At 45.0% G+C, this 12640-nt stretch overlaps 1 protein-coding gene across 4 annotated transcripts in view; it reads left to right on the top strand.

Moving 5' to 3' along the window:
- The window catches only part of LOC120101770 (protein NDRG3-like), a 35527-nt gene that overhangs the window by 14495 nt on the left and 8392 nt on the right, over positions 1–12640 (top strand). For all 4 annotated transcript variants that reach the window (XM_039106706.1, XM_039106708.2, XM_063285113.1 and 1 more), the window contains exons 3-9: positions 1565–1627; positions 3756–3816; positions 4080–4166; positions 7730–7786; positions 9722–9825; positions 10764–10829; positions 10914–10965. In XM_039106706.1, the coding sequence (XP_038962634.1) occupies positions 1565–1627; positions 3756–3816; positions 4080–4166; positions 7730–7786; positions 9722–9825; positions 10764–10829; positions 10914–10965 (490 nt within the window). The remainder of the gene's footprint in view (positions 1–1564; positions 1628–3755; positions 3817–4079; positions 4167–7729; positions 7787–9721; positions 9826–10763; positions 10830–10913; positions 10966–12640) is intronic.

Raw genomic sequence — 12640 nt, 5'->3', positions numbered from 1 at the left:
GCCCGTCTTTCTGCCCTTGGTCTCAGAAGCTCGTGTGTTGATGTCTCCTTGGTATTTTCACAAACCTACAAAAGCCTCTTCATGGCCAGGACCTGTGTCCCTGTAGGCACAAGTCATGTGTCTGGAGTACCCACTTGTCCCTCATCTGTCCCCTGACTCATCCATTTTTATTTGTCACCTTGTGTTGCGTCCTGAATCTCCAAATACATAGGCTGAGCCCAGACTCCTTGACCCTGTTCTGGGAGGGTGGTCCCATCTGAGTTCCCACCTAGGGATGGAGTTTGGTCACTTGGGGAACCATTTTTTCTAGAGCCACATTGATGGGCAAAGACACCATCTGACTGGCCTTGACACCCACCATCATCCTAAACTTGCTCTGCCTGTCAGTCACAGGCTCCCAAGTGCCCCCTGGACAGGGCGCCAATGAGTGCTTTTGGGGTAGGAGGGAGCCCTTCCCCCTCGTGCTGCATTTTTTTTTTTTTTTTTGGTTCTTTTTTTTCGGAGCTGGGGACAGAACCCAGGGCCTTGCGCTTCCTAGGTAAGCGCTCTACCACTGAGCTAAATCCCCAGCCCCTCGAGCTGCATTTCCAGTGACTTCTGTAGAGTAAGCATTCCTGACAGGGGAGAGTCTGCCCCTGCATGGGACCCAGGCTCTGCCAGGCATTGTTTAATGCTCTGTGTGTGTTAGCTCTCTCGGCCCAACAGTCCTGTGCGATTCTTCATCAGTGTGCAAGGATTCAGCCTAAGATGTCCTGTCACATCTGTCCATGCTCTTGTGTCTCAGATACAGTTGTCATTTGTCCAGGTGCTGTCCATCAGGATTGTTCTCAACTTGTGCACAATGGTGTGAGACACTCCACTCCTTCCAGTGCAGCAGATGGCCCTGGATTTGTGGGGCAGAGGCCACCAAACATGGGAGACTGTTACACACACACACACACACACACACACACACACACACACACACGCACACAGTCTCATTTTAAAGTATCCTGTCCCTTTCTGATTCTGTCATCTGTGACTTTCTCCTTACTCTCCCTCCTCTGGGTCAACTCTGGGCTTGCCTGGCCATTTCAGAGTCAGTTCATATTATTAGTAAGTAGTTCATAAAGTGAATGCATTAGGCTAAGTGAAATAAATGAGCGTCTATTCTGAGGATCCTGAGTTTATAATGATGCACAGGCCCAGGAGAGTGTTGTTTCCTGCTAAGGTAACTGCCTAAATATGACTGGCAGACCTGTTGCTGGGCATTCCTGAGCCTGGGAGTGCATGTTAAGGCTGTGGAAATAGCACATAGTGGGCCCTGTAACCAGTTCTTTTCCTGTAGCCTGCTCTGGTACAAGGAGGGTGGCCTTTTATTTCTTCCTTACGTGACAGTCATGGAGGATCATGGCGCCTACCAAACTTACTTCTAGGCACCACAACACCTCCTTTGAGCCTTTGGTAAAATTAATTAATTAAAATAAATCTTGTATTTCTCTAAGACTCCTGGAGTGGTCAAGGTCTCCTAGTGTCTAGGAACTGTGGTGCTTTCTAATTCAGGAGCGGTTACTCTGGGTTTCAGGTATCAGTACCCCACCATGGATGAGCTGGCTGAGATGCTGCCTCCCGTTCTTACACACCTAAGGTGAGTGTCTTCTGCAGGCTTTCACTCAGATAAACAGGTGCTTTCCCACTGAGATCTGCGCCCAGCTCTGCCACCTTATTGTTTTTGGCTCTGTATTCTTTATTGTCCCTAACTATAGTTATGTGCAAAACAGAAGAGTCTATGGTCATTGTATTAAATTTGGAGATGGTGTAGTTGATGATCAATCACAATAAAATGCCGTAAGCAAAGTGTTCCTGCGGTATGTCTGTCTCTCAGCCAGAGAGCACTTAGCTCTCTGAGGTTGCTTCTTGGCATTAAGCAACATCAGCATACAGAAGTCTGATATTATGATAGATAAAAGAACGTTTATCTGTATTTAATGATAGATAAATGGGGCTAGCTAGGGAATGTCTTTCCTGCTGGGTGCTGTATAGGCTAAGACAGAGCGCCAGGGCAGAAGGAAAGACCAATTATCAGGTCAGGTAGAAGAAAGGCATATTGTAGCATCAGAGAAACACAGACCAGACTCCTTACATCTGAAGGGTCAGATAAACGTTGGCAGTGCCTTTGCTGGCATAAAGGAAAGACACTGAAGTATTTTAATCCTGGACTGAAGCACAAGTTAGATTTTTAAAATGATTACTATAAGTATATAAAATATAACTCAGTAGAACTATATCTGAAAAAAAATTATTCCTGCTATAGTCGTTTGTAGAGAAGTAAAAGCTAAACACATGGACACAGTTAAATGACCATAGTCTTTCAGGAAAAAAATGAGGATAGCTCGATACTTGGTTCTGTTAAGAGATGGATTAAGGGGTTGGGGATTTAGCTCAGTGGTAGAGCACTTGCCTAGCAAAGCACAAGGCCCTGGGTTCGGTCCTCAGCTCCGAAAAAAAGAAAAGAAAAAAGGAGATGGATTAAAATACATTTTAAGGATGGGAGACAGGGCTCAGCCATTGAGGTTCCCACTTCTGCAGAGAACCTGAGTTTGGGTCCCAGCTTCTACTAACACCTGCCTGTAGCTCAGCCTCAGGGGATCCACATGCTCTTTTGAACTCCACAGGCGCCTGGCACTCAACCTGTACATGGCCACACACCGTAAACATAAATTCAAATAAAATCAAGACTGCCACACATGGGGGTCCATCCCACAGGCAGTCACCAAACCCAGTCACTATTAAGGATGATGAGGGGTGCTGACAGGAGCCTGCCTCATATAGTTGTCTCCTGAGAGGCTCTGCCAGAGTCTGACATATAGAGGTGGGTGCTTGCAGCCAACCACTGAACTGAGAACAGGGTCCACAATGGAGGCGTTAGAGAAAGGACTGAGGTAGCTGAGGGGGTTTGCAACCCCATAGGAAGAACAACAATATCAACCAACCAGAGCCCCCAGAGCTCCCAGGGACTAAACCACCAACCAAAGAGTACACATGGAGACACCCATGGCTTCAGCCGCATATGTAGCAGAGGATGGCCTCATCGGCATCAGTGGGAGGAGAGGCCCTTGGTCCTATGAAGGCTTGATGCTCCAATGTAGAGGAATGCCAGGGCAGGTAGGCAGGAGGGAGTGGGTGGAGGAGGGAACACCCTCATGGAGGCAGGAGGCAGGAGGGGGTTTCTGGAGGGGAAACTGTGAAGGGGATAACATTTGAAATGTAGATAAAGAAAATGTCCAATTAAAAAAATGAAAAAAAAGAAAGTTTGTTTATTTAAAAAAGGTAAAAGTATACAAATGTAAAGTAGGTTATAATGAAAATATTTCTGATGAATTTTGAGGTAGTAGCAAAAATGATTCCCAAGTTTGAGGGGTGTGTGTGTTTATGTACGTATGTATATACATACATATGTATAGATATATGTGTAGATGTATAAATGTGTATATATGTCTAAAAACAGACCGTCTCAAAAAAATATGTACACACATGTGTATACACACAAATACATATATGTATGCATACATGTATATGTATACACACACATATGCATACTTTTTTTTTGAGACAGTCTCTCTTGTAGCTCTGGTTGGCATGGAACTTAACTATAAAAGCACATTTGAAAGTGGATGGTGTTTTCCTTGTTACCATAGGTAAGGCACTAAAGGTTGTGAAGCACCCCCATGCATTCTTTCCGTAGGTAGTTAGCACTCTCAATTATCTGTTCACAGTATGAAGAGCATCATTGGCATTGGAGTTGGAGCAGGAGCCTACATCCTCAGCAGATTTGCAGTGAGTACAAAGAACTTGCCCATAAGCAATCCCCTATGAGTTGGACAACCACAGCACGCTCCCCATCTGCTGTAGCAACAAAAATCCTGTCTTCCCTGAGCGCCCCATTCAAGGGGAGGTGACTTCATCCCTTTGGAGAGACTGGTTTCCTGGTGCTAGTCAGATTTCAGGAGGCATTGTCTGTAAATGCTACATAGCACCTCTCCTGCAGAAGTGGGAGCGGGAGTCTCACACAGTTGTCTTTTTCTATCTCTCTCTCTCAGCTCAATCATCCGGAGCTGGTAGAAGGTCTTGTGCTCATTAACATTGACCCGTGTGCTAAAGGCTGGATTGACTGGGCAGCTTCCAAAGTAAGTACTAAGGGGTGGAGTTTTCTGCTCATTCTCTGGTCTCTTAGAAAATTACCTTTACAGGGTTTAAGGGCAAAATGAGATGTTTTGTTTTGTTGAGTGTTGTGAACTGAACTTGTTGTGCAAGCATCCCTAACATCCAGCTTTAACCACAACCCCACTCAAAAGGTTTTATATATGCAACTTACAAATATTTACACATGTAATCACCACTCAGCTGGTACGCAGAATGGTCTGCCTTTTCCTGCCTGATGCTCCTTGCCTGTTATCACCTTATTCTAACTTCTATTACGAACAGACAGGCCTGCTCTGTCTAAAGCTTCCTGTAATTGGTATTTTAGATTACAGTCTTCTTCCCCTTATCAGTGCAACAGCAACAAAGGATTTCCTGTCACTGTGTGTTTTTCTTCTTTGGGGTAGAGAGAGCGGGCCTAGAGCTCCCCACATGCTCGACAAGCACAGCACTGCCATGCTGCCCCCCAGCCCTACCATCCTTTTAGCAGTTAGAGCTTAGAACTTGCATCTCCTAAGAGGCAGGGATGTCACTGCCTTTTTTTTGGAATATTCTTGCAAAGTTTCTTTTAATATCTTCTGCCCTGGGCTGGAGAAACGGCTCAGTGGTTAAGAGCTCCGACTGCTCTTCCAGAGGTCCTGAGTTCAAATCCCAGCAACCACATGGTGGCTCACAACCATCTGTAATGGGATCTGATGCCCTCTTCTGGTGTGTCTGAAGATAGCTACAGCGTAGTCATAAATAATAAATAAATAAATCTTTAAAAAAAAATATCTTCTGCCCTTCTGATAGAGTTCCTCGTTCAACATAAAAATATTTCAGAAATGAGTCTCTTGCTAAATTCTTGTAGTTTAGATATCTCTCTTCGTTTGGCTTGCACTTTTAGTTGCTTACTAAATAAAATGACTGGATGACTCATTATCTTTTGTAAACATTGAAGCAGCTCCTTTCTACTGTTCCACTAGTCATTTTAATTATTAATGTTTACCATATGGAAAATGAGGGAATTTGGTCTTTAAAATATGTGCCACCAGATAGAAAACAAAATAAATATGCTAATGACCTATCACATATAAAATCTCCATGCTGAACCAGAGCCAAAGAGAGGTCTTGGGAAACAATACCCGCTGTGGTCGGGTCCACTCAAAGCAGTCTGCTTTCTTACTGAAGTGCAGTGCTGTTCATGATCTCATACAGATCTATTTGTGTTGACCTAAAGCGATGATGTTTTCCGTAAGAGAAAAAGGACTTAAGCCTGCTAAAACATGACTAATGTAATAATTTCATTTTTAAATTCCTGCTTTTAAATACTTTGTAGTTACCATAAGTGTCTTTGTAATTTGCCACTGAAAGAAGTTTCCCCAGAACACTATGATCCTGCTTATCACATGTACCAGGACTTTAATTGACACTCAAACCCATGACATCCAGCAATTCTGTATCTGAGAACTGTGTAGTGATGTAGATTTAAGCAGAGGATTAATAATCTTTAAAGAAATGAACACGTATTTAATGCTTACCGTATACCAGTCACTGTTCTTAACAACTTATTTTTATGTTTAAATTGCTCTGCTCAGGATATCAAATGAATCAACACATCATCCAAGGTCACATAGCTAGGACTCACCAGGCCAGGACATTTGTAAACATTGTAAGACAGAAAGATAGACACAGTCTGTGTACCAATAGTAGAGGGTACAAAGCTTGATACTAAGAGTAGAACAGTGTATGATCAAAGAATTACCTTCCTTAGGCCAGATGTGAGGTGAGGGTAGAGTCTGAGGTGAGACTGGCATAAGGACAGACTTGTCCAGGCATGCTTGGTAGCCACAACTTTAACCTCAGCACTCTGGGAAGCAGAAACAGAAGGATCTCTATGTAGACCAGCCTGGTCTACAAAGTGAGTTCCACAACAGCCAAGAAAACCTGTCTCGAAAAACCAAGGAAAAGAGACAGGCAGACCGACCTACCGACCTACCGACCTACCGACCTACCGACCTACCGACCTACCGACCTACCGACCTACCGACCTACCGACCTACCGACCTACCGACCTACCGACCTACCCAGGGCAGGGCATGGTGGCATCTGCCTTTAATCCCAGTGTCTGGAGGCTGAGACAAGGTAGCCTAGTCTACTTATCCAATTCCAGGTAGATGAAATCCTGCATATATTTTCTGCCTACCAGCAGATCAGATTCTGAACAGTCTGTCTGTCCCGCCCCACATGCATGTACATTTTGGGGTATATTGCCTTCCCTGGCTTTCGATGGGGCTATGGACTCCTCCCCAGCCTGCCCTGCGTAAAATGCCTGTCCAGTATGCGGATATCCTGACCCCCACACTTAGACGTACAGCAGCCTGATGACATTCATGGAGCACTTTGGGTCTCTGAGCATTAATTATGGACAGTGCAGCTCATGAACTGAGCCGGGTCGTTACCCATGCTCCTCTCTCATTTGTAGCCTGGGGCTCACTGGCAGCCCACGGGTGATCTCAGGCCATCTTTCTTCCCTAACCTTTCACTCATGTCATGGCTCTCCCTCGCTTCCTTCCCTGCATCCCCAGCTCCAACTCCTCCAAGTCCTCGGTGGGAATTCCATCCAGAACCCAAGCAGCAGCTTAAAGGGGAGTTGGCAAGATGAGCTGAGCTGACATTTTTTCTGAAAATAGCCTGTCTCCAGATTTACACAGATTGCTGCATTTATTAGACCGAGATGCATCATTTTCAAATGGGAAGAATTGGGAGAAAAATGTTCAAATGTGAGAACATTCTGTAAATATAGCTTTTCCTCCCACTCCCTGAAATAAAGATAGCTAAAACTGGAAGGAATCTTATTTTTTGTGTCTTGGATGTCTTGGGCAGGGCTGTAAGTCATCTCTACCTGCCATCAACCCAGTGTAAATGCAGGAACAGGGGCAGGAAGGAGGCAGCAGAGGCCACAGTCCCCAACTGCACATCTCAAAGGGCTGCCTAGTGTATTTGCTAGCACTTTCCTTCAACCTTCTTTCTCCCTCTCCATCTTCTTCTCTCACTTCCTTTAATTTTCCTCTTTATTTTTTTCTTTTGGAGATAAGGTCTCCCAAGGTCACCAGGCTTGGGCTGGAGTAAAGTAATCCTTCTACCCTGGCCTTCTGAATGGAGGGTCTGTAGGTGTAACTACAGAATACCCTGCCATAATACCCCTATTTCAAAGTATGCCATTCCACCATAGAACGGAAATTTAACCTTTCAGACTTGCTATGTTTGAAAATACTGTACCGCACAAATGTATAACACTGAGTTGGTTTTGTTTGCTTTGAAAAATGGTCTCTCTGTAGCCTATGCTGACCAGTAACTTCCTATACATCCAGACTAACCTCAAACTACGGTCCTCCCACCTTAGCCTGTCAACTCCTAGTAACTGGTATTACAGTTGTTTGCCATCATGCCCTGTGGTTTCTGTTTATTGAGAAATAATGTATGTACAAAAAAGTACACCTTCCTTTAGTGGGCAGCCTGTGAGATGCTCACACATGCTCACTCCCTTATCATGGTTTCTATCTTTTAGCTCTCCGGCTTGACCACCAACGTCGTGGACATAATTTTGGCTCATCACTTCGGGCAGGTAAGCACCCATGTACCAGAAGAGCTGGGTCCCTTGGCTCGCACGAAAAGCCTTACTGTGCATCAGGGAAGAAAGAGAAACCTTGCAATGTCTGGATCCTGGCAGACAGCATAGCCCAGTCGGTCCGAAGGGCATGTGGGTCTGCAAAGGCCAGGCCCACTGGAGAGGCTTCTCTCAGCCTCACGGATCTTGGCACTCAGAGAGCGACAGAAAACAGCCTCTCCCCCACCTGTCCCCCGTGAGCAGAATGCCATCTGTGAATGTTTGACAACACCGGTGCCTCACCAGACAGCTTTAGAGCCACCAGGAGGCTCAGGAGAGGTTTCACAGGAATGGAAATTCCAGAGGAAGCAAGCGAAGAGCCATTGTGGAAGGAGCTTAGGTTGACCTTATCCAACCATGAGCTGATGGATGCTGGCTTCTCCAGCAGGATGGCTGCTGTCCTGGGATGGCTGTTGGTGGGGGATTTGCCTCCAGTCCTGTTTTCTAAGGGAAAGTGAGTGACAGAGACACTGAGTGATGAGGTGGGGAGCTGTGAGGGCTGCAGTGTGGAGGGGCAGTTACAGGGAGGAGCAGAGGCTGCTCAGTGAGTCTGCATCCTTAATTCTAAATATGCCTAAAGGAGAATGGAAGGTTGGTACAGATCAGGTGGTTACCACCGACTGAGTATGTGTGTGCTGAGTAGTTTTTATTTTATCCGGTGTATGTGGTATAAGCCTGGATCCTCTAAAAGAATAGTCAGTGCTCTTAACCACTTAGCAATCTCTCCAGCCCCTTGGCTTAATATTAAGAGAGGGAAACCAAAAGCCTGAAACACGGTGCAATATGCCACCACCACCATCCACATAGAAAGTAATGGAGCTGACATTTGAATCAAGATCTAGTTCCAAAGTCATATTCTTTCTTTCATTATTTTCTTTTATTTCACTATATTTTTACCAATGACACACACTTACACTCATTTTAGAAGAAGGAGCTTATTCAGGCTTTTTACAGAAAATCTGTAACACATCCCAGTTCCTATTTCTTTCTTTTTTTTTTTAAGATTTATTTATTTATTCTATGTATGTAAGTACACTGTAGCTGTCTTCAGACACACCAGAAGAGGGCATCGGATCCCATTACAGATGGTTGTGAGCCACCATGTGGTTGCTGGGAATTGAACTCAGGACCTCTGGAAGAGCAGTCAGCGCTCTTAACCACTGAGCCATCTCTGCAGCCTCCAGTTCCTGTTTCTTACAGGCAGCCTCTGTAGGTCTTCTGATCCCCCACTCTCTTGCCTTTGACAGTGTCTATCCCAGGATTAGCCTCAAGCTTGGATGCTCTTCCTTTAGCTTCCCAAGTGCTGGGATTTTAATCTGGTTCTTTGTGGCTGGGTGATGTCCATCCATATCATTTTCTTGACAAAGAGGACGTAACTCACATATACTATTATGCACACATTATAATTACCTGTCTCTTGCCTTCATCCTATGAATTGTTAATATCCATATATATTTTTGTATAGAATATCTCCATACAAAGAGAACAAAACGGTTCTCTTGTCTTCTTCCTATTCATTAATCCCCTTAAACAAAATACTCACTGTTCTATGACCTCGCTTCTTTACTTTTGCCTATTTTTTTAAATTTAAAATAAGTAAAATCATAGTATATACTATAAGGACCTGGCATTTTTTGTTCTGTATAGCTATCTTTGGTATATGCCATTCCATTTACTAGCTGGTGCCCTGCTTTGACACAGAATATAGAACCAAACTATGGTGAGGCCCATCAGTGTTGTTGATGTTAAAATGATGTTAGCCATTCAGTGGATTGGTGCATTAGTAACTCTGAGCACCACCCCAAGTTCCCTAGTGACTCTGAAAATACAAACCAAATAAGAGGAATTTGTTCTGCAATTCAGTTCACTAGTGTTTTCTTCCACTTGTTCTAGGAGGAGTTGCAGGCCAATTTGGACCTCATTCAAACATACAGACTGCACATTGCTCAAGATATCAATCAAGAAAATCTCCAGCTCTTCCTGGGTTCCTATAATGGGTACAGTTGTCTCCCGTCCCTTCAGTTAACTGTGCAGTGCAGCTCTGAAATCTGCTTGACAGTCGAGGAAGCAGAGAGGAGACTTAACCTAGTGCCATTGGTGTATATGGGATTGCCCATGATGTCTGACCATTCTAGGATGCAAGGGCTGTAAGAAAGATTTTTAAAAGAGCTTTAAAGAAGTACACCGTGAGTTCTAAAAACAGAAACAGTTTCTAGGTTGTCTTAAGGGAAAAAAAGCCCAAGTTAGCATGTATTCAAAAAAAGTCCAGTAATATTGGGGTCCAGGGGAAAGCCAAGCACATGTAGGAAGACATGGAGAGAACAGTGGGGCTTGATTTTAGTGCTGTTTGCTGCTACTGCATCTTGAAGCAGGCAGAATAGCAGTTCCTTCTCCCTTGATTATTTCAAAATGTACTGTCATCTGTCCCTGTCCAAGGGTAGGCTGAGGAGAGAGCACTGATTCTTACCCTAGGAATAGTTTATCCAAAGGAGGAACGTGGTGGGGAAGGCTGCATGAGTCAGCTGTATGCTTGCAGAGATACACGGCCAGTAGGGCGCAATGCCAGGATTTAAATCTGGTTTGCAGAGCTTTCCTATAAGTAAATCTCTCTTCTCACGGAAAAGCACGCCATTCCCCCTTCAAGGGAATGTGCTCATTTCTACAGACCGCTTGGAAAATTCAGTCAGCCTTGAGAGTTTCAGTGGTGCAGCTGCTTGAGTTCTGAAGTTCTCCCCCTTTTCAGCATCCCACAAACCCCTGTTCTATAGCCTGCTACCATGGAAGCAGCCGCTCGGGCACAGCTCAGAGCCCTCCTGTCCTCGGGTGTGAGGAAAAGTGTTACCAGACCGTCAGACTCTGGATTCCATGTCCAGGAGACACGGGAAGGGCCATGGTTTTTCCTGTAAGTGATGCTGATTGTGCTTTGTTTGTCTAGGCGCAGAGACCTGGAGATCGAAAGACCTATTCTGGGCCAAAATGATAACAGATTGAAAACATTAAAGTAAGTGCCTGTCCCGACTGATCCGTGTGCAGCAGTGTTTGTCCTTCCTGGCTGACTGAGCCCTCTTCTTCCCCCTGTTCCTAGGTGTTCTACTTTACTGGTGGTTGGGGACAATTCACCTGCTGTGGAAGCTGTGGTAAGTGCTGCTGATGTGAGGAGACTGGGATGGAAGTGTAGTCAGTCCAACGTGTATGGCAGGCACCCTGCTGACACCATAGAAACATGACCACACTAGGTCTCGCTGTCCAACCGCATCTACCGGGTTCTTCTGTGACATACTTTGAAAAACCAGTTCCTCAGAGGTGTCACCAGGTCTCATCGATTGATCAGTGTGGTCCTTAATGGCTCTGTGTGCCACTGCCCACTCTGTCAATTATTGTCAGATTTTTACACCAGCCTTCCACTTGGGAAGTTACCACCACAAATCCAGTAGGTGCAGAGCTGCTGAGGGCCATAGCCTTTCCCTTGTGTTGACTTAAATAAAATCCATGATTTTTTAAGGTATAGTTTGTCCAAATAAATAAGGCCTTTTCTTTTTTTTTTTTTTCCCCCGGAGCTGGGGACCAAACCCAGGGCCTTGCGCTTGCTAGGCAAGCGCTCTACCACTGAGCCAAATCCCCAACCCTGACCTTTTCATTTTACTTCATCATTCCTGTTTTTAGAGAGGTGGGACCTCATCTGAAATACAGAGAAAACACTTCTCTAATCACAGACCCAACTCTCTTGCCAGAGCCCCTTATGCCTCTGATGGTTGCCACTTTAGAGTTAGCCCCGGGATATCAGGGAGAAACCCCAAGTGCTATTGACCCCTTGTTGTGCTCACTTTGAGCATCCCCTATTCAGTGCTGAGGAGTAGCAGATGCTATCTCTGTTCCGGGATTTAGGAAATGCAAAGACATGTCAGAGACCAGTGATCGAGGTAGAGCATTAGCGTGTCTCCAACCCCGACGGAAAGCACACACAGCCTCAGTGACTGTGGTGAGCTCAACATGGGGACATAGTACGTTATGTGAATTATGAAGTGGTGAGACTGGAAAGCATGGTTCATTACACAGAAACAGAAGCTGGCTTCTTAGGAAATATTTATAGCTTATCTACTACACTCTTAAGCACTGTGACTGGATATCCATTTTAAAATTCTACCTGTAGAGTCGTGTTTTCTGTACAAAAAGGATGCATTTGTTTACTGCACTGTCCTTCACATAGAGCAGATTGAACCTCTGACTCGAGCTTGGCTTCTAGATCATCTCCTGATTTTAGAGGAGTTTTGTAAACCTGCCCTTCAGCAATCCCAAGATCCCAAGTTCACCTGGATTGCTGATTCTTGCCTAGGTAACTTGATCCACTCCCCGATGGCTCACTGCCGCTTCAGTCCTGCACATTCCCACCGCTCTGCTAAAGCACTCTGACCCTGTCAGCTCAGTCAGCTCCAGGCCTCTCGGAGTCTGCCTCTGTGTGCATCGTCTGTACACTTGGCCACCACAGTGACACGTGTGCCCTGCACAGCCCTCCTTTCTCTACCTCTGCATGTCTCCAGACACCCACCTCCTCTTATCTGTCTCTGAAAACCCTACTTGGTCTTCTGTGTGTTTGTTCCACACGGCAGGAAAGGTTTTGAACTTACTTCATTTCCCTTTGTGGTATGTATAGTCTTACCCGCTCCTGATTCTAAGCTCTTATCACAGCTTCTATGTGATAAGGAAAAGTTGTTTGGTTTAGTGATTAAATTTAAGATTGTTTGATTAAAAAAATATTTGATTAAAATATTGACCTTTTAGAGCCAGAGGTATATGACTCAGTGATAAGGCACC

The sequence above is a fragment of the Rattus norvegicus genome, chromosome 3 (genome assembly GCF_036323735.1).
Source record: "Rattus norvegicus strain BN/NHsdMcwi chromosome 3, GRCr8, whole genome shotgun sequence".
NCBI lineage: Eukaryota > Metazoa > Chordata > Mammalia > Rodentia > Muridae > Rattus > Rattus norvegicus.
The sequence above is the reverse complement of the archived record's forward strand: the minus strand, read 5'-3'. Positions and strand labels throughout refer to the sequence as shown.